The sequence below is a fragment of the Choristoneura fumiferana genome, chromosome 3 (assembly GCF_025370935.1).
Source record: "Choristoneura fumiferana chromosome 3, NRCan_CFum_1, whole genome shotgun sequence".
Taxonomy (NCBI): Eukaryota; Metazoa; Arthropoda; class Insecta; order Lepidoptera; family Tortricidae; genus Choristoneura; species Choristoneura fumiferana.
In genome coordinates this window covers 19577028-19603802 of record NC_133474.1, presented here as the reverse complement: position 1 = coordinate 19603802, position 26775 = coordinate 19577028, and the positions used below count along the sequence as shown (strand labels likewise).

General features: G+C 37.8%; 1 protein-coding gene across 3 annotated transcripts in view; it reads left to right on the top strand.

Moving 5' to 3' along the window:
- chinmo (Chronologically inappropriate morphogenesis) overlaps positions 1–26080 on the top strand; it is a 127217-nt gene extending 101137 nt beyond the window's left edge. For 2 of the 3 annotated variants that reach the window (XM_074086119.1, XM_074086121.1), the window contains 6 exons: positions 10838–11061; positions 15826–16148; positions 17562–17758; positions 18596–18784; positions 20273–20445; positions 20945–26080. In XM_074086119.1, the coding sequence (XP_073942220.1) occupies positions 10838–11061; positions 15826–16148; positions 17562–17758; positions 18596–18784; positions 20273–20445; positions 20945–20992 (1154 nt within the window). In that variant the 3' untranslated portion in view covers positions 20993–26080. The remainder of the gene's footprint in view (positions 1–10837; positions 11062–15825; positions 16149–17561; positions 17759–18595; positions 18785–20272; positions 20446–20944) is intronic. The other variant, XM_074086120.1, reaches the window with a different exon arrangement.
- Positions 26081–26775: the final 695 nt, after the last annotated feature.

The following is a 26775-nucleotide window of genomic DNA, read 5'->3' as shown; positions in this document are numbered from 1 at the left end:
TATTTTATTGTTATTTTTGTATACGACCAAGGACTTTAATTCATGAGCTACGATGTAACGTAATGTAGTGACATCGCATTAATTAATAAGGAAAATCGTAATGACTTTTCTATGGAAAAGGTTCCATGGTGGTTCATGAACTAAAGTCCTTGACCACCGTTTTACAGGTGTAAAACAGTAAAGTTTATTCCCGGCTTTATTTTTGATGGGCTATGCCACTACCAATTTTACGAAGCCTACTAAAATAACGTTATGTTACTGATATATGTTTACGGAAACTACGAAATATTACAAAGTTTTAAATCAAATTAATATTTTTTATTAGCTGGGTTTGTGTAGCGTGCTTGCTGCCTATTAATGCTGTTTCTATTTTAAACCAACACTTCACGAAAGGCTTATTATTCAGCTTTAAGGTTTTGCATAGTAGGTACAACTAAATTTTGTTATTAATAAAACACGAGGCAAGCAAAAATGGACGATAAATAAATCACATTTTCGTGCACCCAGTCAAAAACTCAATCATAATTTGTGAGTTAACCATCCACTATAAAGGCTTGCGATTGTATTGCTATTTTCATCATTAAAAACTTTAGTGAAATGTTGTTACCTATGCGGTGTTGTGTTGATCCATACGTATTATGTAGTTAAAACCCCTGTTTAAAGTCGTTATATAAAGCTGTTGTAATACTAGACAGCACTTCATGAGCAGCTTACCAATCCACAAAGGATGAACGTGTCTAGAATCCATTTGTCTGTATCAAAAACCTAGTCTTGACTAGAATAGCTTTGAGCGGCGAATACTTAATAAGCCCGTTATATGTACAAAGATTTTTCTACGTCTCTGCCAAAGCGTCCTCTGGCCTGTTCGTGATTGCAATTTTGCCGAACGCCAGACGCACGACCACCATCGCGAACCAGCGCACGTAGCCCGGACCGAGCGTCCGAAACGGTTCACCTAGTTTTTCAGTACCCCCACTTTCCCCCTCCGTGCAAGATTGATTTTCTCTCGCACATTTCGCTTGCACTTTCAGTGGGGGTGTGTATCTCTCCCTCTCTAGCGTAGCCCGGTCGACCTTGAAACGGGGCGAGCGCACACAGACGTCTGGCTAGGGATGCGTTGTCATCTATACATTGTTTGCTTGTGTGGGTGAGCCTGGAAACGGGGTTAGTCGTGCTCCCCACCCCACTTCTGATGTCGTTTTCACTTGCATCCGGGCTCAGGCTATGTCTATGCCTGTGCGTATGTAGACAACCCGATTTTCGATCTGATTACGTTGCCGGCAACGAATTTTCTCTTTCGTTCTGTAAAGTGGGAAGCTGAGCTGTGTGCAATTTAGTTTTGATGGATGTTACATATCTCCGTAACGGTTTTTAGTTTAACAATATTGATATTGTTCATGTTTATGGATATTAGCCATTGAAAATGGCTTAGCAATGTCTTCTTTCTTTATTTCAACATTGCGTCGACGCAACGCGGCCTCGGCTGGTACACCATCAAAAAAACAGCTGTGGCATGCCTAATATTTATTTATAGTGTATTCTCCATATTCTTTGTTATGTAAATTCAATTTTATGACGTATTATTATGCACCTGCTTTTGTTCAACTTGTAATATATTAGTCGCAATAGTTGCGCCTGAATCCGCTGATCTCTGTTTATACTTTTTCTGTAGTTTTGTATGGCAACAGTTTTCAAAATAAACGTGTACCATCAGCCAAATAAGTGGTCTATCAATTTTTAAACAAGTTCCTATCAAATGAATATGTCGCTAAAGTCGAATTTTCAAGTTGACAGACACGTCTATTGGCATTATTGCTTCATGACATGCAAACGATTATCAACTTTAGGGTGGTAGACCACATATTTGGCTGATGGTACCAAGTATGGAAAACCACTACAATGGTTCGGTTTGACTAGCAACATAATGGAATCGTCAAAGAATGTTGCGGTTGCGCTATTTTGCATTACACTGACTGTTTTGTTACGGAAAACAAATGTGCGTGAAGGACTCACCGATTCGTCATCCTAACAGAAGGGTTTCCGCCAACTGGGCGACTTTCAGCACCGACGTATGACACAAGATAATACACTCGTGATCACTTATTTCGGTGATAATTGAAGTCGTAGAAAATACCCAGGGACAGCATCAGTGTTTATCCTTAAATACAGATATTGCTCGTGTATGTTTTTATTTATTTTAGTAATAGAGGAATAAAAAACCGGCCAAGAGCGTGTCGCACACGCCCAAAATAGGGTTCAGTAGCCATTACGATTTTATTTTTATTTTATACGGAATCTTCCAAGTTTAGATGTATTTTATACCTTGGGCTGCTATTTAAGAGTAAAACTACTAATAATTCTCAAGCAAACTTAGCCGTTATAGTTTTCCTTGAAAGTTTGATATACTTAATATCAACTTGAATTTTTTCAAATTTTTCCACCCACCGCTTTAGATTTTAGAGAGGGGGGGGGGGACGCTCGATTTTAATGAAAATTTGCACTTTAAAGTTGTATATTTTGCAAACAAATCACTGAATCAAAAATCGTTTTAGCAAACCCCTAATGGTTTTCAAAGACCTATCCAACGATACCCCACACTATAGGGTTGGATGAGAAAAAGAAAAATCACCCCCACTTTACGTCTATGGGAGGTACAGTCACCAGCATTAATATCTGCCATAGCGGAGCGTGCAAAAATATCTGACATGTTCTTCCGGCCCTAGAAATAGAGTCGTATCAGATATTTATGCACGCTTGTTGTGTCAGATATTGGTGCTGGTGACTGTACCCTAAAAATTTTTTTTTTTACTTTTTTATTGTACCATTTTGTCGGCATAGTTTACATATATATATCCGTGCAAAATAACAGCTTTCTAGCATTGATAGTCCCTGAGAAAAGCCGTGGACGGACGGACAGACAGACAGACAGACAGACAGATAGACGGACAGACAGACATGTCGAAACTATTAGGGTTCCGTTTTTGCCATTTTGGCTCCGGATCCCTAAAAACGAATCGAATTTCTAAAAAAATAAAGTAATTGACGATGCTATCTGCTGAAGAAAGAGAACGTTATTTTTTAAACCTTGTGTAAGTCTCACGTTCTGTATGTCTGTCCTCTTTTCATCACGAGCATTACTTATAGCCTTTTTGGTGATCCATTGTGTCCTTTACTTTACTGTTAAAAGTATAACTTCTGTTGAAAACAATTACTTAAATTGTATTACACAGACCCTACAACTACTTTAACTTACCAAAGTAAACATTACATAATAGTCCATTAATTATAGAATGTTTTCATTGTGTACATTACGTTTCTAGTTTTACTCTAACGAGTTACTAATCTACTTTAATCACAAGTTCGTACCCTAGTAATTCACAAATATAGGTCCGTGTTGGATGTTTATTATTGCTTCATTTGCCGCCCACGTCAACATTCAACAATAATTTACCATTATCCTATTAGTAAAGTTTGTACTAACGAGACTCGTCGCCGCTTGCATCCTTTTTGTGTCCCATTTGGCTGGGCGGTGACCCATTTAAGCTATGCAGGTCTAATAGGAAGGGGTCCCGACTCTATGTACCGATATTATCATCATTTTGAGCCAAAGCTGTCCCTTCGTTTCCTCTTTCGCAAGTCTATCTGAGGAAGCATCCGTCCGTTTAGTGACGTTGCTTATAAAAATGAATACCATTATACTAGCAGTAGCGCTATGGCGTCTTTGTCGTCGTTCTATTGTTTTTGCTCGATGAAGCGTGTCGCTGGTAGTAGTTCAGTCTATTTTCCTATTAATTGGCTCGTAACCAGCTGTTTATATAAAATTTGAGGACGTAATGCAGTGAGAGAATTACATTACGCTATAACATACTATTAGCTTAAATGCTTTGCTGACGTATCTGCTTAAACAATATGAAGAAAACAAGAAATGATGCAATGTGGCTGGGCACATTTCAATAAATTTAAAAGCCATTTAAACACCAAAAATTGTACGGCAACGCATCGTAGTGACGCACAGATAAGCGTTAGTAGGTCTCAGAACTAGGCCAATGTCAGTGTTGCAAGCGCTCGCGCCGCCAATGTCGTTTTATTTCCTCGTTATAGCTGGCCGCTGTTGCAATGATGCGTTTTGTATTGATGCGTGTGGACGCTTGGGCCCTTGTCAATATAGTAATGGAGCTGGAATGTTTGCTTGTTCATTTTATAGTTATTCATTATTTCTTAAATTGAATTCGGTCTCAGAAGAAGAAAATAATAAATTATATTGCAAATATTCAAACTTAGAAAACTGTTCATGATATCTTGAAATTAATATTAAAAATGGCAGAATATTCGTCGCACCTTAGAAATATATGACCACGATGAGATTGGGAATAAAACTGACAGTTTTTTCGTGAATGTAAAAATGTATACAGAATTACAGTTTTTCAAATCTAATCCCTTCACCTCCACACGCCTTCATTAATCGTTTACAAAACTAAACTCGCCTACTTACATTATAATAAAACTAGAAGTTCTTTTAAAATAGTTAGGTAAAGTTAATTATGTTTACGATTAAAATCAAATAGCGGAAGTTGTTGTCATTAAGTTGTTTATGATAAATAAAACAGCTATGATTTAATATTAATTTAATTTGTCACAAATGAGGAAATAAACGAATTCAGGGCCCTTGAATTCATGGATTATATAGGTAACTGCTTTACAGTGTTAAGTTGATGCCATTTTTTTCAAATTTTTATTGTACCGTTATTAACATAAGGAAGCTATCATGGTATCACAAGGTGTGACGTGTCCCTCCAACACAAGCTAAGTCGTTGATTTGACGATTTTTATAATAGTATCATATAATTAATACGAATTTAAAATGAAACCTAAGCTACCACATCTTCGTAGGTTTTAGATGAGAAGTAATAGTCGATCAAAACTTAATATTGCATATCTATTTTGTTGCATGTTACGAACAGGCGCTGCGCGTAACGACACCGACACCGACACGCACGGTTTTGCTGATGGTACTTACACATGTGTAACAGAAAAACAAGTACATTGATCCGCGATCTCTATTAAAAATACCTAATAGAGTTATTTACTCGTACACATGAAAATTGTGCAATTTAATTTTATCGTTTCCTCGTCAATACCATGGACACGCGTCATAGAAAATACGCGATTTACATAAATCAAACTTGTGTAATGTACGTTCTAACGTTTATTGTATTGGTATACATTGTTGTCTATTTAAACTTGAATAGCCAGAGTTTATTGAGAATGCGTATGGTTAATTTTGGCCTCATACATACTCGCGTGTGGCTAAGATGGGGTTTAAATATTGTATTATTTATGCAGTTGCTAGGCAAGCTGTGACATACTTTAGTGTAGAAAAAAACCGGCCAAGACCGTGTCGGACACGCCCAAAATAGGGTTCCGTAGCCATTACGAAAAAATTAAGTAATATTTTTCTAAGGATTTCGTATTTTATACGGAATCTTCCGAGTTTAGGTATATTTTATACCTTAGGCTGCTATTTACTCATAAACTACTAATAATTCTCAAGCAAACTTAGCCGTTATAGTTTTCCTTGAAAGTTTGATATATTTACTACTATCCTGATTTTTTTCAAATTTTTCCACCCACCGGTTTAGATTTTAGAGGGGGGGACGCTCGATTTTAATGAAAATTTGCAATTTAAAGAAATTACTCCCACTTTACGTCTATGGGAGGTACCCTAAAAATAATGATTTTTGAATTGTGTATTATACCATTTTGTCGGCATAGTTTACATATATATCCGTGCAAAATGACAGCTTTCTAGCATTGATAGTCCCTGAGCAAAGCCGCGGACGGACGGACAGACAGACATACAGACATGGCGAAACTATAAGGGTTCCGTTTTTGCCATTTTGGCCCCGGAATCCTAAAAATAGACCTTAAAATCAGCAAAAATAGGTCAAGTGCACGACGGACTGGGAGTACAAGAGGGTTCCTTAAGGTCATGTTACATGTAATACACATCTAGCTAGTCTGACCCATTTGCAAAATTCAAAAATAAGAATGTGATGTAACTACAAATCAGAGATTTTCTGATCTTTTTCCTTTACTTGTTCTGCAAGATTTTGCTTGTCGTATTTCATGTCTCTAGGTCAAGGCGAAACACCCAATACATCTACCATTTCATCTTGCTTGCGAGTATCTTGATTATGATAGATTTGAAATACGGAATCCTAAAAACGGAAGCTTTATAGGAATACGTCTTTCACCAGTCAACAGATGCAGTGCTGTTTTAGGACAAGCCGGGACCCTTAAGCATCAATGGAATATGGGGTACCGTTGGAAAGTGAAAAGTGAATGTCATTGACAACAATAACTCATTTTATTTTTCTTTGCAAATATATGTACTTTCGGGGCCCTCGTGCGTGAGGTTGGGGCCTTGGCATTGGCCCTTATGGGAAAAACGGAACTAAAATTATGCAAATCTTACTGTCAGTCTTGATGCTTTTCGATAGAATTAAGCTGAAGTCAAACAAAACCTACTTCACACCCGGTCATTGTTTTGCCGAAAACTCGCATAGCCTATATATTTGACTTGTCACTTTACTATATTATATCTTCAAATAACACTTCCTTTTCCTAAAAACTATCAAAAACACTCCATATCTTCAGTTACGATGTACCTATTTATGATACCACTATCAAAATGCATAGATAGAGGGCTTGAAGGTGAAACGGTTGATAGACGAGATTACCGCATAGATCGAGGCCGGTGAATTTGACAGTCTCATGAAACGTCGATACTGTACTCGTATTAATTTTACATGTGGTTGCCACAATTTGAGTGCTTACTGATAAATAAGGCAAGGGCGCCGAAATGTCGGAAAGCTGAAGACATTTTTGGTTCATGTTAATATTATACTTCTGCCGCGCAAGTCAAATTTTGTTTTATGGACATGGAACTTTATGTAACACTGGGCGACAACAGGTTTAAAAGTTAAATAAACCAACCCAATAACTTTAAAACCAACATATCTGCAAATCTGAGTTAAAAATTGACTCTATTTCTGCAGTCTATGGCCGCTGGAACGTACGCCATTGCACCAAAAACTTTGTAAACATCATATTAATATAGCTAAAAATTCAGTCACATGTTTTATTTCAGTGAGTTGTGTCGATCCCTGAAAAAGTAATAGTTCAGGCAATTGCCGGAAAGAAGTGAACGAGAAAGACGCAAGACTGCGAGAAATGGTGTGCACTGCTAGAGGCCTACACTTGGCATTTGGTGGTTACGGGTTAAAGAAAAAGAAGAAGGCCTGTTAATCACTTACCTAGTGACGATGTGCTTCTCCATTGCTACATAAAAAGCAGAGGCGTTTCCCACACACTTCCTAGATGACGATTCTCCAAAAAAATGAAGGCTTAAATATCAGCCAGACCTGCTGGAGGCACATAATTTTGAAAGAAAAGGCGTCTCAGCATTAGAAATGCTGATTCACGTAACTGGAACATGCGAGGACGAAAAAGTTCAGTCATTTGATTTCCTTACTTTTAGCTAATCAAAAATGAAATTGCGATTTACTGAAATCAATTATTCTCTCACATTGATTAATTGTAAAGATTATTCAGTAAATCCTAGGCGAAGTTGGCAACAGTTACTTAAGCTCTTTAAGACAGCTGTAAGTTTTAGTATGTATTGTATTGAATAATGAATTTCATGGCAGTTGCTTACGCATTTCTAAGAGTACCTAAACACCCTATGTCAAATTGTAAGAAACTAAAAGATACAATAATACGTAACTAACGTTTATTTAGTATGCAATTGCGTTCAATTTACAAAAAACGCGCTGTTCTAAAACGGACTTTGTCACCTCCAAATAAAAGTGTCAATAAGACAATCATAATATAAACAAATGCTAGCGAACCAAATAGAAATTAAAATGTGCCTTGAGAGTGAGCGTTTCTAAGTCGAATTTTGAACGGCGGCGTTTAACATACATAGAGACAAGTGCAGAACGAAGCTAAGATCACGAATAAGGAAGTGTTTGCAAGTAATCCGAAGGCGGTGCTTCATGCAGCGAAGCGAATAAGGCTGACTGCACACTTGCGGTTATTGTGCGGAAAATTGCTTTGAATAAAAAAACAATTTGTTAAATCGATGTTTTGATGAGGGAAGAAACGAGCTGGGTCTAGCAAGCTACCTTTTTTCTGACGTCTCTTTTTCACAGTTAGAGTGTGAGTAAGAAAAGGATAAACACTACCTAGTATTTAGTATTAGTAAAATGGCAAAAACGGAACCCTTATAGAGTTTCGGCATGTCTTTCTGTTTGTTTGTCTGCATGTCCGTCCGTCCGCGGCTTTGCTTAGGGACTATCAATGCTAGAAAGCTGTAATTTTGCACGAATATATGTAAACTATGCCGACAAAATGATACAATAAAACATTCAAAATATTTTTTTTAGAGTAGTAGCTGCCATATACTTAGACGTAAAGTGGGGGTGATTTTTTTTTCTCATCCAACCTTGTAGTGGGGGGTATCGTTGGATAGGTCTTTTTCCGACCTTTTTTCGATTCAGTGATTTGTTTGCAAAATATTCAACTTTAAAGAGCAAATTTTCATCAAAATCGAGCGTCCATCCTCCCCATCTAAAATCTAAAAAATTGAAAAAAAAAATCAGGATGGTGGTAGTAAGTATATTAAACTTACAAGGAAAACTATAACGGTTAAGTTTTCTTGAGAATTATTAGAAGTTTCAGAGTAAATAGCAGCCAAGGTATAAAATATACCTAAACTTGAAATATTCCGTACAAAATACGAAATCCTTAGAAAATTTGGTAATGGCTACGGAACCCTATTTCGGGCGAGTCCGACACGCCCTTGGCCGGTTTTTTACTATAATTATACTTTCACTAGTAGGTATTTAATAATGAAGATCCATTTATACGCTGGAAAATACTGAACGATTAACAAGAAAGTTATATTTTACAAGATTTATAAACAAGAACTTGGTTTGCTTCCCGTGGAAACTTTCCGGTTTCCCCGAAATATTTCTTTCTATTTTTCATACAAGCATCACCAATCTGTAACGTGCTGTGTTCGCGTTGCGCGAGCGCATTGCTACTTCAAGGCTAACCGTATTTTGTTCCGCGCGACTCGCTCTGACGTAATCAGCCAGATGTACCACTTTTATCTGCACAAGGAAGATAGGTAGGTACCCTAATACTATACCATTGAATTATCTTACGTTTGTTGTAAGTTTTTTATTTAATAGTAGGAACCTACCTCTAGCATGCGTAGGGGCAATTCTATATAATCAAAGATAGATACCTTGAAAAGGAAAGCAAGCAATTACGATTAAGATATCTAAGCGAAAACTATTCAAGAAATGACAATTATTTATGTTCGCATGGAATAATAAATAATAAGTAGATAATGAAGCTAACGATTAACAAAGCGACCTTTCCTCTTCCTTGTGCTGAAAAAAGGTATAAGGTACGTTTTAATGAAAGAAAGCAAAAAAAAAAGAAAATACATTTTTATATTATTTAACGTCATTCATTAAATATCACAATCACAGAGCAAAAGAAAAAACATGAGACATAACATGACGCTAATTGCTAATATTAACATTCTCGCAAGCTAAAATAATATAGACACTCAACTATTTAGCTCTATTAAGAAAGCACACGTCGACAACGCGTGTTATAAACGTTGTGTGCGGCGACTCTAAGATCACAGCACGTGAATCCTGTCTCATATAACTCGGGTATACAGATATTATAATTATGACATCAAGCTCCATTGATACACTTCGGAGAACCTTCCGAGACCACCGGCCAGCCACCTTGAGTGTAACAATTTATTACGTAGGTAGTGTAGGAGCGTCTCGCTAATATAGAGAATTAAATACTTGTAGGTATTCGCTAAGTACCTACTCGATTTATCGTCAAGTTATTATGAGTGTTTAACATGAATATTAAACGATTAAGAAGTGGCTCGAATTAATACGCTCCAGTGGATAATTGATGAAGTACAAGATTTAAATAATTTATGTAAGGGAATTTAGGGTGGAACAATGGGTATTGGAATATTGGCGAATATTTTTATTTTTTTAAGCTAGTAACAGACATAGTAAATTGTAGTCAATTCGTGACTGACTAAAACTAGAAACTTAGCATTAAACGCCTCAGCTTTTTGGAAAGGGAAGATTAAGTTTTCATTATCAATGTCCTGGGGATAAATAAAGTAGACAAATTCTTTTACTTACGTTTATCTTAAGAAGTAGGTTTTCTGCGGTAAGCTTATAATATTGAAATTAATTTATTTTGATTTGATAATATTAATGTGTTCTTTAGTTCTGTAACTTTATAAATTGTCGTAATTCATTTAATATGTTGGAAATATTTTTATGGACTCATTTTCCATTCACGATTTAAACCACGCAATAATAAATGCCAGTTAGAAGTACGAGTCAGTTCGCATGCTAGTATGTAGATCTGCAAGCTTTTTCACTGGTGTGTTGAACACTCAAGTTGGCGAATTCAGGCGACACACACAAGCGAAAAGTTCACCAAGCCACAAATACGCGCACCTGCTCGTAAGTCTATCTGGCCCAATATACCACAGCGGTCTTTCATTCGTTGCCCAGCCAAAACATCTGACAGTTATTATTACCTAGTATTCTAGGTGACACTATTTACCGGCCCGTATAATACCGATATGAAAATACTGACCCGATATTTCGTGTACACGCACATACAAACTCTTGTCAAACGACAGGTATTATCCCGGCCGGTAAACTGTCACTAAATACTAATGCGAAACATCTGACGATTGTTTATTTATTTACAGGTCGCCAGTTCAAAGCTCACAAGGTGATCCTAGCAGCGTGCAGCAAGCATTTCCAGGAGCTGTTCGACACAGCCCCGCCTAGCCATGCCGGCGCATGCTATGTCATTCTGGAGGCCACTACGGCTGACAACATGCAAGCGCTGCTCGAGTTTATGTACAAGGGGGAGGTACATGTCAGCCAGGATGCGCTCTCGAGCTTCCTTAAGAGCGGGGAGAACTTGCAGGTCAGTTTTGTTTATTTATTTAAGGGAACCAATAGCTTATACACTACACGTCACTAAATACCACTGGCAAGTCAGAAAAGGCACGTCACTATCGAGTAACCGGTGCCAACTGCCCGACAACCGGCAAGTGCAGTATCAAAAGCCTCCAGGTTATAGGCACCTCATCCTGCGGTTGGTTCTGTGTCAATAATTACAATAACCATGTCATCGACTTTAGTAACAAAAAAAACTGCATTCATACTATTTTTTATAAATGTACTCAGCTCGGGAATAGAACCCGGACGTTTTGAAAAATTAAATCTGCATTATTAACTCTTTTCTTGGCAAGTTGAAACAAGTGTACTGAATTCAAGCCTCGTTAGATTCTTCTAGAGCTAACAAAAATAACTTTAAAGGAATACAAAAGATGATCTAAAATTTTGCATCATATATGACACAATGCCAAGAAAAGGGTTAAAGAATATTAATTACAATGCATTTTATTCATTTTAAAATATCGTGTTTCATAGTAACATTTTATTGCTTATGACGTACCTATGTAAGTTTTATTATTCAAATTGCCCGGGTTCGATTCCCGAGCTGACTACAGGTATTTTTTAAGTATGAATGAAGTTTTTCTTGTTATTAAAATCGATGACATGGTTCCTAAGAACAGATCTTAGTATATCTTATATTTTCAGACTTTCCCATACTGAATAATTTATTGAAACAGGCGTTACTTTGCGGAGGTCCATATCAATGAACTAAAAGAATTTCCTTGCTCACCCGCGACTCATACTGACCGATCTGAATGAGCCACCCTGTATAGCAATATGACTATGAAAATACTGACACAGAGCCAACCACAGGATGAGGTGCCTATAACCCGGAGGCTTTTGAGACTTTGCCCTTGCCGGGTGTCGGCAGTTGGCACCGGCTAAATGATGGTGACGTGTATTATCTGACTTGCCAGTGGTATTTAGTGACGTGTAATGTATGGACCAACCGGATAAATAAGTCGGTATTTGAAACATCGTCAAAAAGATTTGAAGACGCCCATTTACCATAACCGCCTGATACTCGGCGCTGATTAGCTGACACCCGGAATGTGTGAAAAGGCACTTGCCCTGTTCACGTTATTCCAGTAAAACCATTCCAGTAGAATGCCACTGCGCTGCTGGTTCGATCTATTGTAGCTAGTTAACATCGTGATTCCGCAATGTAATTCTACTGGAATGGTTCCAGCAAGGAATAATGTGAACAGGGCCGTACGGCTACTACCACAGCTAGCTAGGGGCTGCCGGCAGCGCTCTGTCAGAGTGTTCTCTGTTCAGTGAATTTGCAGCCAGGTAACGAATTAGCGACGAGCGTGTTGGCCGCGTAATGAAAAGAAAACTCTCTCCACGCCGATATATTTCACACAGACTACAGTAATTATATTATGGTGCGGGTGACACCTGTCAACATCACAAGACTAGAGAGTCAAAGTGTCGACACTTGAGTCAATAAAACGAATAATTTAAAATCTTTATCATAATAATTAATGTCATCCTTAATCCGATTATTACGCTAATTTTGATGAAAATATTAGTGAAATTCTAGGTTGCCACTTAAGTATGGCTAAACGGAGTTTTACTAAGAATATTCGTTACTTGCCAATGAATAAGTACCGATATAATTCAAGATCCATTAGGTCCCATCACTAAAGGAGCCTCTGGTATTACATTACATGCATATTACGTTTCTTCACTTAATTGTGCTTTGAATTGAATTAATTGATTATAAAAATCTGATAGCTTAAATTTATTTCGTATAACATAGTTCTTTATGTTCATATATTTTACGCCAGTCATATTCAGCCTACAACTGAAATATACTTCCATATATTTAGACCGCAGCAACTTTTTTTGAGTAAAACGGAACGTGCATCAAGTGTCACCCGCACCATGCTAGAATGAAAGCACTGTAGTGAAACGTAACATACACTTATATTAAGCTTATATTCGTAAGTTTTCCTTAAAAAGGGCAAAAAAAATATATGCTATTGTGTAAGATTAGTAGTAGAAATGGTATTATAATGATGGGTGTCATCGTACCCAAGTTATGGGAGTAACATGAAATAAACGACAGGATTAGTTTTGGCGCTCGTCCAATACATAAATACCTATCGCATTATCTCAGAAGAGAGCACTAATTAAAAGTAAACAAAGCGAAACCTATTACTTTCTACAAATAATTTTATTGCTAAGTATACACTGCAGTGTTTTGTTACACCGCAACGTATAATAAGGACATAAACATTACATATATTTGTTACGGGATGTAGATTGTAAGGCTTTTCACACGACGTAATTTTTCCCGCATACCGTATAAACGTATACGTATATATCGAATCGAATTGCCGCCGTGTGAGTGACCTTTTTACCTTTGAGTCAACCCGTGATCATGATGCGTCAAAATATTGGGAATTCATTACGTAAAGGTAATCACGGACTAAATCCCGTAGCAAATGTATCTAATGGAATTAATCGTGAATCGTTAACCCTTAGGTAATTTGGCAATGTATGCTGTGACATACCTACATGGTGTTTTTTTCCAAAATAAAATAAATAGATTTTTTAAATGTCTTTATGATTAAAATTTACTAGAGCTATGTAAGGTCGAAAAAAGAAAGCATAATGTAAATTTTCACTTTTTTTATGCCTGCCAAATTAAGGGTTAAAAGTTGTTAAATTTAAACATCTACTGGATTTTGTACAAGCTTTCAAATGGTTTTTGCAGCTATGTATTTTATTAGTGGCATATTTATTTCAATTATTATACTTATTTTGTCGTGTTCATGATACAACATACTAGGTACTGAATAGTTTTTTCAGTCATTGCATTACTTAAGTTACATTATTAAGGCATAAAATAATTTGAAATTCCAAGTTAATACCTAACTCAGTTTGACGCCGTTTTATAACAAATAAAGGTACAGCCAACCAATTTGATTTCTAGGTTACTATAGAACCTTACCAAACACAACAAACCAAGTTTCTGTGGTGACCTAGGAATTAAATTGGTTGACTGAACATCTATGCCAGACTTTCAGACAAAAGATAAGCAACATGAAAGTATATATTTACGAATCCTTGGAGTCAGCTGGCAGACTGAGTCCAGCATTCCTCAGTCATGGCTGTATAAACAATTCTCTAAATGCAGTCGACATACTAACGTTTATCGCAACGATTTGTAGATGCGCAACTTCCTTACAACTGTTATCATTCCGTCAGATAAACTAATCTAAAAATTGTGATACAACTGTGTGCTAATGACCTAATTTTTACTCGTAATGAAAGTAGTAAAAAAATATTATATTCGTCGTTTTAATTGAAAAGGTTGCTTACACATAAGTGCTACACGCCACCTGCTAAAATCTAATCCTTACTTCTGTCTATTGTAAAGGTTGCCTGGAAGAGATCGCTCTGAAGCGATAAGGTCGCCTATTTTACCTTGGAAAATCTCTATATATGTACAGTCGAGTTCATAAACTTGTGAGCAAAAACTTGACCAAAAATATCTGAACACGACTCTTGTTAACGGCGTAGAAGCGTGTTCAGATATTTTTGATCAAATCTTTGCTCACACGTTTATGAACTCGACTGTACCTTTGTTTTCTGTACTGCTAACTATGTGTTAGTGTTCAATAAAGAGTCATTGTTGTTGTTGCAATGTATCCTATAAGCGAGTATAAAAAGCCTAGCGGTCAAATCGAATATTAACTATGTCAGTTAGATGAATGTGCGGGGAAAAAGCCGCTCGGCTTAGTCGGTCATATCACAAGCCGAACAACAACATTCCCTAATTGCTTCGGGTCGGCTTTGCTGTCAACAAATAGTGGCGAGTCGACAGTGCCACTTGTGTCCTTTTAGTGTTAGGGTTATATTTAGTACTGCAAAACAAGAGCACCAATATAAAAACACTCAAATCAACGTTATTGTTAAATTATTGCAATGAGGGCTAAAAGACAGGCAAAATATCGCTAGATGGCGTTAGTATCGTTAGTTTTTTTGACGTTACGGTCTTGCTTGCAATTGGCTCATTTAGTTATTGCCAATTGCCAGCAAGATCGTAACGTCAAAAAACCTCACGATTCTAACGCCATCTAGCGATATTTCACCTGCGTTTTAGCCCTCATTAAATAAATAGTAAATTCCGTATAAAGAAACGTACAGATTTAGTGCATTATAATAGTTACCTATTGGGAAAAGTCCGATCTCAATCAGAATACTAGTAGGTACAGTCAAATGCAAAAATAAGTATCTGTTCGACCCACTCAAAAATATGTTGCTACGGCCTTATTGCGTCAGTATAAGAGTCAGTGGTTCTTATATTTGAAAGTTTGAATAAGTTCATATTTTTACACTTGACTGTACCTACAGTACCTATTAAACGAGTGACATTTTGATATCCATTATTATAGAATTTTGTGTCAAATGTCAGAATGAAAAATTTACGGCTGTACCTACTGACCGTAATTGGAAGATTGAATTATGAACATTTCCGATATATTTCATATTATATCAATTTAGTTAGGTAATGTTGCAAACTTTCCGAATTTTCTGTCGTTATTAATAGCCCACCCTGATGCGATCTAGGTTAATATACATACTGTTAAAATATACCTTGACGTTTTGTTTACATTGTAACAAGTCCGTGTTCACGTGTAGATTAAGTCCCTAGTTGAGTGGGCTGTTACCTATATTTTTATCGATGTAAAAGTTACTGATCATTGTATTCCAGGTCAAAGGGCTGTCAATGGAGATGTCGCAGGACGCTTGGGTGAAGCAGCAAACACAGCAATCCTCCGAGCGGCACCAGACCCGCATCAAGACAAGCCCCGTGTCCGGGGGTAACTGCGACGGGCAGGATTCCGCCCCGCCGCAGTCGCACACCGCGTCGTTTGCGCCGATCATGCCGCAGTACGGGCTGCCGCTGCACGGCGCCGGCGCGGGCATGGGCCGGTACGCGCCGCCGGCGCACGTTCCGCTGCACCCGACCCCGCACCGCCGCCCCGCGCCGCCCAAGCCGTCGCCATCGCAGAGCCCGCACGCTAGGAATTACAGGTAAATGGCACGTTGTTAGGAGGTTCAAGAATTTGGACAATTAACACCGGTATTTAATAATAGCATGAAACATTTCACCGTGTGACATAATTACCTAATCATACAATTAGGTAGTTTCATGTAAATAGTACATTATTGTCGAGGCCAGGAAAAAGCAATTCGTGGACGAGTAGAGTTTAAATACGAATCCACGAATTGCCATTTTCGCTGAGGCATATATAGTGCTTTTCTCCAATAATGCGAGGAAGTAAAGCAAAATTATTCCCGGCCGCCCTTATTTATTTGTGGCAGTCATAACGAAGAACTTCGCGTGCTATGTTTCCGACAGATAGGCGGACATTTCCAGCATTTTTAGCAATTTCTTTAAAAAACTACGATCCACACGAATCACACGAATCAAGATTAAATCTAATATGAAGGAAGTCAGAATGTTTTCATTCAATACAGAACTTAATTGATGCATTTCAATAATTCTGTCAGTAACTCGCCCGATTGCATTCGATCGATACCAGTAGCTTTAGTTTCTCATAAATACGTTCACGCGCTTCTTTTTCGACTTCTACTCATAGATTCGAATACATTTTGAGGAGTTTTAAAGGGCACAATTCTTTAGTTGTTGAAAAATCACAGCTGATGGTATGAGTTGACTGTCTGAAGACAAAATACGCATAACAAATACCCATTCGGCCTTGGTTTAAAAATTACGCTTTACTATCCACGTAATCGTCTACGTATCCATAGTGTGCAACGTAATTTTGCGCTTGTGTGTAACTGCTTGCGCAGGAAGAAACGAAGCTATGGCCATGTGATGAGACTAATGGAACATGCAATTTGATCACATGATGCTAATCACTTACTCATTCACTCACTAGGTAAGTAGCCACCTGTGGATGTCTACAATTTAGAGAGCTAAGATAAAAGTTACCTTATGTATCAGTAATTTTTCGCTACACTGTGGATAATTGGATATATGTCCATTCCTCTCTACACAAGATGCAAGCCAGCTGCAAACAAGCATACAATGACAAGCCTAAGAGCCTATACATACGGCGTATTTTTTAGGCGCAGACCACGTGCGTTTCGTGAACATACGACCATAGCGCCGAAAAATTTCAAAAGCTAGCACAAAAATATCTGAATCTTGTTTGAACCGCGTTAACTGTGCGTCATCTCCACCTAAAGATATGCCACGGGCAGACGCTAAGGCTTAGCAAGCACTGTGCTTAAATGCGATTTTAAGCACGTTGTCCCTCTTCAGAATATCGTTTAAAAAAGAGACAATGCGCTAATCCTGCATAAGACGTGCTATCTTCGTACGTGGACATCAGGCCTATTATACTGAAATTCTAGGCTTCCGCGAAAACAAATGACATCCGCCATAGCATTACATTAACCGTCGATTTCAAATTCCAGACAAAGTTCATCTTCCTCGCACTGCGGCAGTGTGGCGGACGAGCCGGATACGCGCTCGTCGCCCGGCGCCGGACAGCGTTACGATGACAACCCGCCGGACTGCGCGCAACTCAACACGATCAAGAACAACGGATACGAACGGACAACGGGTAATGACGACATGATGGAGCGGCTCAACACTGAACAGGGGGCTGAAGGTAACCGTACCCTCTACCCAGTCGCATCATACGCGCAGCTACACTGCTCATTTGATTGATTTCATTTGATTTGATTTGCTCGGTTGCGTACCTGAAATCAGCAGAAAAAAATCGCACATATTCACACCTTAATTCAATAAAACTCACGTATTTATGATGTTTCGATGAGATCGCTCCACTAGATTAATCTACACACGCACTCAACGACACATTTAAAAGAAACACTTAACAAATTTCCAATATTGGTAGGCTTGTTTTCTAAAAAGTGCTATGTAGCATCCATGTAGAACTTCAAAATGTATTCAAAATATCAAAGTTTTGAAATAATTTCGTGTTTCGGTGACAGCGTCAAAGCGTCGACAAACGGATCTTTAGGAACATTCTATAATGCTCATTTGCTCCAATTTCCACCAGAGATGTGTGAGGATGTACCTATTGCGAGGAATGTGTTTTTCATGTAGTGTTTCTATTGGTTCATGACAAAACACATCCTTGCACATCTCTGGTGAAACGCAGTCTGAAGGAACTTTTCTGACTCCTAAATGTGTCACGTGTTAGGTACGGGCGAATGTTCCAACCCTGACAACCTGACCGGTGTGTATCTCGCATAATTTTTGCAAGTCATAATGCAATATTTGTCAGAATTTTTGCTAGTCATAATTCTTCCACCGAAACCGTATTTTTTTCTGAAATTCTTAAAAGGTCGTCCTGTAAAAAACTGTAGTTTAGGTTAGGTTTTTTTTATAACAAACAAAAGTTATGACAAACATGACATTCTGACTTTCAATAATTATGCGAGCCGATGGACCCAAAGCTGACCGCGTCTCTGTTCTCCAGATCTTCGGGTAAAGAATGAGAACGAGTATCACCCGAGCGGCTACAACAACGCCTCGCCGCCAGCCGCGACGATGCCGCCCGGGTACCACGACAAGCCGATGGCGACGTCGCCGGTGCCCAAGCCCACGCCCGACATATGGCCCGCCAAGCTCATCACAAGCAAGTCCGGAGGAATCGCTACTGCTGATGGTGAGTTTTAGTTCAGAAATAGGCTGGGTGAATATTCAGCGTTTTACGGAGGTTTTTTTCCATCATTAACGTTTCGGCAAATATTATTAAAAGAGATGATGCTCAGGGCACATTTTTATGAAAACTGAAGACAATATAGAAGCTAAATTTAGCGTGTTCGAAATTTTCGCGATTTGTCCTGGGATGGTAATGACGTTTAACAGACCGGTCGAAAAGCTCAAATATTCACCCCACTGTTATACAAACAGTAAGCGACATCACTTAGATCGTCGGTTACGAACCTGGGGATCATTACCCAAGAAGGGGTAAAAATTTGTTTCACGTGGGACAAGGGATAAAATGCCATGACATCTTGGTTACAAAAATGACTGAAAAAATGAATTTCTGACAAGTTTCTTGCGGCGCATTCTTCTTGGCAATGATGATCTTTCCAAAAGCGCTGATAGATGTAAAAAAGTGACATGTAAAAGAGCCCTTTGCGGCTTATTTGCAGAACAATAGTTTTGAATTTTGCAGTTTTAATTTTTAATTATCGCACTGCACTTGCTTTAAAAGGTTAATGCATGGGTACCCACAATTTTTAGGGGTAAATTCTAAAAATAAGAAAGGAACCATGCTCTAACTGATTGCGGACAACCAGTGGATTACGTGTATGGAATTTTCATCTATTGAATGTTTCCTTGATTTTAAACGGAAATTAAAAATAACACGCGGTATACATACATACATAGTAAAGTAACCCTTAATCATAGTGAACCTTGTACGAACATTTGCGCATACATAATTTATGTAATTACAATATGAACAAAGAGAAAAATTTTGCAACAAGAATGTAGGTACCTTATATTGTTTGAACAATTGTTATATCCATGTCCATACGGAAGGCAATAAATATCAAAACAGTATCTTAGTCAAGTTAGATAATGGTGATGCTAGCTTTGAGCGATTATCGCTGCCCATAGGATAATGAGCATAAGGTACACTGTTTTAATGCGTATAGTTAATTATCTTAATTCTTGATTATCTTATAATTATAACAGTAAGCGGCCATTAATGTCTTATAGAAATTCACTTTAGTTGACGTATTGCAGAGATATAATCTTACTCTCTGATAGAAAATTCAACTATTAACTATGTAAGTATATGTATCTATTTTTATCAGCCAATAAACCATTCTTATTCTTATTTTAAAATCTGGCTACACGCCTAATTTTGCATGTGCAAACATTAACTCAAATGATATGGTGCATCGATATGCGAGCCCAAACAGTGTATATGTATAAGTTAGCGCAGAAAACCGTCTGTGAACACACTAGGTTGGTTGTCTAGATACAAAACAAGTATACACAAATACAGTGTTGCAATAAATAAATACTGAATATTGAATACACGTTAGACTTATACCCAACTGTTTCCATAAAAAAAACAGTTGAATGGACTTTTTCGAACTTAGTAAACGTTTGACGTTGTGTACCCGTCGCGTTTCAGGTAAAAAGCTAAAGTGCCCGTACTGCGAGCGGCTGTACGGGTACGAGACGAATCTGCGCGCGCACATCCGGCAGCGGCACCAGGGGATCCGCGTGCCGTGCCCGCACTGCAGCCGCACCTTCACGCGTAATAATACGGTGCGCCGGCACATCGCGCGCGAACACCGCCACCAGGTCAGTACCGTACACAGCCGCGTGTATACACCAGCTGGGCCCGTGTATACACCAGCTGGGCCGGCGTATCATCAGACGTGCCCGTGTAGGTATACACATCTGTGTATACACCACGATGTATTGCTCACTTCGGATTGAATTTAAACTTTATATTTGTATAGAGAAATAAATTGTATAGAACTTCGATGGCAATGCAATAATCAAGTTCAATGGCAAACAAACTAGTATTTCAAGGGAAACATTAGACAAAAAAGCGATTTTACACATTGATTCTACCCTAGTCTCTGGGCAAATTTTGCATTATCAAGAGACCAAAAAATTGACTGTCAGTGAGTGGATTTGGCCCTAACATACGCGTTATAAACATAGCTCTTTATCTTGCATCACCGGTCTAATCTAATGGTAGTATAGCGTACTGTTTTTATGGATTTAAGGGTCGAGCAATTGGACTAAAATGGCGTTTTGTATGTTTGTATGAAGCCAGTGTTTCTCGTTGCAGGTGACCCCGCACTTGCCACAACCGTCGCTGCCGAACCACACGCAGTAAGCCTCCCGCTACCTCGCGGCCCGGCCGGCGCCGGCGTCGCCTCGCACGTACAATAAATTACCTCGTCGATGCATATTGTTACCGGTAATCTACCTCAAAAATTGATCTTAAGGTTAATTTTAATTGTGCGATAATTGTTACTTAATATTTTCACGTGCGACTAGATATTTACGCTCTTTTCGGTACCGTGTTGGACGTTCTGTACCTTCGCACCCCCTCATCGCTTACGTACCTTTTTTGGTTCGAAACCTCGGTTATGTCCAGTTGACTGTGAGATGAAGTTACCTTTTTATAGAAGATTTGTTTATAGCTCTCGGTCGAGTGTGTTGTAGCTTGTAATATTACCTGAGCTAGGGAATCTTATAAATGATGTTGAGACTGATGGTCATAGGCTAAGTGTATGTAAATAATAGGAGAATATTGTATAACGCCTTGGCCTAGGTTGATACACGCGTTTTTGGTTCAATGTGGCAAAATTTCTACATTTAATTTTCTATACTATTTACACTTTATACACATAGAGGTTACAATAGAGTTTATAATTAACTGGGTTAAGTTTCTGCAACACATCTGTGATACAATAAATAAGCTGGCATTTATTTTCATTCAAGTTTTGCCACATTGTCCTCCCTAAGGGTTAAGTGGAACTGCGTGGAAATACAAAAGTAGATTTTTAGCAGTTTTGTACTGTACAGTGAATTTGAACGGTTTTAGTTTTGTACAAAGTACAATTTGCCGATAGGTACATAAGTAGTTAGGTAAAAAATAAAATCGTGTTTTAAAAAAATATGCACGCGAGATTCGATGCATGAATGTGTTTACAAATCCATAGTTTCTGTCGTTCGTTCGATCCTGGTAGGTTGCTTTGTAACTAAACGGGGCCAAAACTACATCATCTGCGTCACTGATATCTGATTTGGTCGTTTTCTAAACGGAAGGTGTCCGTATTAAACTATCGAATTATTTTATCAATGTGCCTATCTCGGCTCTGGTAACGAGACGTGTCGCAACGTCCAGGACGCTCCCGCGTGGTTACGGCGCGGCCCAGCCGGCTCGCCTGTACGGATGTTACTATTGAGACCAAAATAATTATATGTTTCTAGGGGATGGTGTCGATTTTAACATTCCGTTTGATGGTTTTTTTTTTCTTTTTATCGTAGTGCATTTAGGTGAAGGCCACTTACATACACTTTAATATTCCTAGTCATTTCAAGTGCAACCAGTTGAGGTTTTAATTGTTTAATGATAGTTTAGCGGCGGCGGCCGGCGTCATTGTATTATATGTCGTGTGGGCCCGGCGGTCGCCGCGCGCGACAAGTGACGTCTTTCCGCTGCAATACAGGCTCTTAGTTATCGTAAATCAGATGGGACAGTGCCAAATATCCTCAATTTAAGTTCACATCAATTTATTTATTTCGTATTATTCTTTTATTTTGTTAAGTGTGGGTGTGGCGACTGTGTGTTATATTCCTGATATTTAGGAATACGCTGCACTCATATTTATTATATTTATATTTAGGATACACTATTGAATATATTTATGGAGAGACATGCTTTACGAAGGCTCAGTGATTTTATTTTAGTGATTATAGTTTCTGTTAGGTTACCATTGGGAAGACAGCGTTTTAGTTCTCTTTTAATGGTTTCGATTTACTGTTGTTCTCATAGAGTAGTTTAGTTCTGAAGGGCTGGGACATGTGGTCACGCCATTCATCAGCACACAAAAACAACCATCAGTGAAGTCATTTCATTACCTACTGTGATGCAACCATCAAATGGAGCTACAGTACCCGGCGATAAGGATTGCACATCGGTCTTCGGAAAAAGACAATTGGCTGTTCACAACGATTTCCGAACGATTGGCGACCGTCCATCAATCATCGTATTTATTGACGTTTTATATCAAATAAATACTGCACCTTTATGAACTTAATTAGTTTACGTCAAATTAATGACATGTAAACTTCGGATATCTATAGAGAGCTGTTGCAACTACTAGATTTAGTTTCCTTTTTTTTCGTGAAGATTCCATCGTACAGTTTAAGGTTTTGGGGGGTTTCAGCAACTCTTTATTACGTTTATATATTTTCATCTAAATGCGCCCGTGCTCTATTGCACCTGTACAACGACTGACAAACGTCACATAAGTAGGTAGTGTGTAACAACGCTCTACGAAGCCGAAATTAGCCGAATCTCTTTCCAAAAACCGATGTTCAATCTTTATGGCCGGGTACTGTATAATATATACTTAAGTCACTATACCACGTGTACTTACGTATACACACATAGGCATATAATTATTAGAATGGCGCAAAATTGCCTCGGCCCTAACTATGTCCATCTCCGTTTTGATATTCAGTAAAGTTACCTTTTTAGTATGATGATTCAAGAGTACAATTTTATAAGAACAGACTATCTCTATTTTATATGCTCATATTGATATAAATAACAATTTCTATATAATATTCAAGTATAAGTGACTCAGTTTTGATTTCAGAGGTTGAATTGGTTTCGGATAGGTATTTTATCGTGGCAAGAGATCGCAGGCCGAACTGTCCTGTCTCCCGACAATATAATATTTATTATAATAAACATTATAATAATTATCGCACAGAATAATATTTTTGTCTATCGTATTTTGTCTGAGATCTCTTTGTGGGTTTGGGTTGGGTGGTTCATCGTTCAGTTTGGTTGGACGCGGAGTGAGACGCGGTCGCTGACGCTGCGCCGGCGGGTATGACGCGCCGGCGCGGGCGCCGCGACAAGTTCGGCGTCCCGAACAAAACTCCGTTCGTCGATCGATTTTCATTATGGCGTTTTATTGATTCGGTGGCATTATTTCGATACATAATGTTTTAATGTTAAGACGAAAATATTTTGCTATTTCGATTATAAATTGTTAACATTACGTTTTTATTTGTAAAATAAACAAGTAAAAAAAAAATAAGAAAGATTATAGTTATATTTTTGTCTTTTCGTTTTCTTATGAATTCAAAATTCATAGTTGTGATTATTTTCTTTTCGACATTTAATGTTTTTTGTGATACATAAAAGAGAGTGCATTAATGCATCACGTTTTTTTAGCTTTTGTCGTTTTTCTTTTGTTTAAGTCGAATGATGGGTTTAGTCGTAAGCGGTTCGCGAACGCTTCCGTGGCACGGAAAGGATTGACGAAATCAATATTGGATTTACTTCTTTCTTAAAAAATAGGGTACAAATATTAGATTACAAAATAAAAAATCGAGCGTCAATTTTATTAATAACAGTTTGTTTCTAGAATTATTGAATGTTTACGTTCAAGTGATGATTGTACAAATTTCAGTATACTTACCTTCACTGGGATATTGGTAAACACGTCTAAAATAAATTGAATTGTTAAAGCTAATTAGTGGACAAATTACTAGAGGGTCCCTAATAGTTACAATGTTGTATTTTGATGTGATAGGTGAAATTCATAATTAGTCGGTGTATTGCAATTCCCTACACTAAGACTCAGGCCAGACTCCCCCTTTGTGGCTGCAACTCTGTGTAGGTGGCAATGGTATTGGTACGGCGAGGAGTGGAGCGGAGGCTTCGGCAAACGTTTGCCAATCTACGCCAATGTTTGCCAAGCCGACGCGATATTATGTGATCGAATCCAAAATTACAAATGCTTTCAGCTTAAATGGGAATGACTGATTTAAGTACTCGCTTGCTCGAGATCTTGACGTAACTTTGTTGCAATAACTGACAAAGCTCATTCTTCATTTAAGTTTGCCATTCATTGTTTTAGGGCATTTTTAAGTTAAGGAATCTGTTACCATTTAATTTGGAGTATCGATTTGGAAATAATAGACATGCGCATGAATGTATAGACACGATGCAGGCATTTGTCTTTAATAAGTTGTAAAAACTATGGAAGCATTCGTGGCTATAATTCCTTGCTGTGTTTATTTTTTTTCTATGTTGCTGGAGCCTGATTGTTTTGCTGGATCAAAACTGCCTTTGCATTTTATTGCTTTTCTTACGGCTCCATAGCTTCTCTATGCTAATTTTACGTTTAGATTAAGTTTCTTTTTAATAAATCGCGATATGTCGTGATGGTAAAGCCAAAGATTGTTACGGGTATGGTGACCCTCTGCCGTCACACTGGCTGGGCAGCGAATCCACATTCAGACCTTAAGGTCTTGATAATAAAGACCAAAATTATTTGAATAAACAACGATTGCTTTGACACGTCGTCGAATGTGGACCACTGCACAGCCTATCTAGTTTGTAAGTTAATCTACCTCGAGAAATATAACATTAGTAATAAATAAGCTTTTAAATAGATTTTTATATGCAAACAATATAAATTTAGTGTATAAGCGTGTTGCGAAAAATTAAAAAAAAAGTAAAGTACAAACTATGCTACCTCAGGATTCAACACTTTAACGACTTAAAATTCTATAACTATCCTCCAAATGTATTTAAAGAGTATTTACAAACTTAAGATTTCTATACTCATTGCGAGATGATTTAATACTTAAATGTGGACTGAACGTTAGTGGAACAAATATTGTTAAAGCTGTTGTAAATAATGGTAATAGGCGTTCAGGTCCGAGGCTAGCACAGACGCGTACCCGCGGGGTCGCGGCCCGTCCCGGCCCGCGGGCCAGGGGTCGCTCCTAATCCTAGGCTAAGTGTTAATTAGGTTAGTTTAAATAATCTCATAGATGTCTACCTCATTTCTTAAGCACAACGTATGTCGGGGAGTCGGCCAGTCACAGCGTAATCTAATCGTACCTTCCTTCACTCTCCGGAGTATAAAAACATTTTTATTCGTAATTTTTATTATTATTATTACTTTTTCCCAGTTACTTTTTGTGTTACATAGATGTTACTATGTTTTAAGGAGATGAAAAATGAAAAATTATTGTTTGTTAGGTTTCTGCGAATTAAAAAAAATGTAACAATATTATTTTTTTATTTATTATTTTCTTTCCCTGTTTTTCCTCCCTCCTTGGTTTGTTTTATTTCACTTTGACAAGTTACACCCGTCCATCGTGTTTAGTATTTATTGTAATAAATTTAAGTACGTTATTTAAGGAATTGACGTTTAAGTAATATTCATAAAATAGTTGCACGTAACTGGACAGGAATTATTTAAGTAATCATTCGATGTTTTTATATTTTAAGGGTGCACTAACACTGAACGATCTCGAATCGAACGATCGAGGGTTCGCCTCTACGAATTTTATAATGAAGAAATATTAATGTTCTGTCGCATTTGATGTAAGTAATTAATTAAAATGTTAATGTTATAACGGTCACTTTCAAATTCATTAGAGTATTGACTTCACAAGACACAAACCTGACAAAAGAATTAAGGACATAAATAAAGTATCCCCATGCTACAGGCGTTCGAGCTTAATTCAGATGGTCAAATCTCGATGACATCCAAATTGTATCGATGTTAATGTTAGCTGGCATCAGCCGTCGAGCGGCACGAATTATAAAGTCATCCATGAGTGTAAATAAAGCATTACTATAGACTGCATGTTTACCGTTAAACGTTAAGTTCCGGTGGTTTAAGTCTCGGTGTCTTTAACTACGTTCTTGGTGTCAACTTTGTGTAAGTGTAGGTCTATCTACACAATGACCGAAAAAAGGCAAATTAAAACAACGAGCAATCCTTATACAAGAACTAAAGTACAAATTCTGAAGTCTTAAAGTTAATGCCAGTACAAATTTGTGGTATCGGATTTTACGTAAATGTTGCCAAAATTGTATTTTTTCGGCAGGTAAATTATAATTTTAGTGTA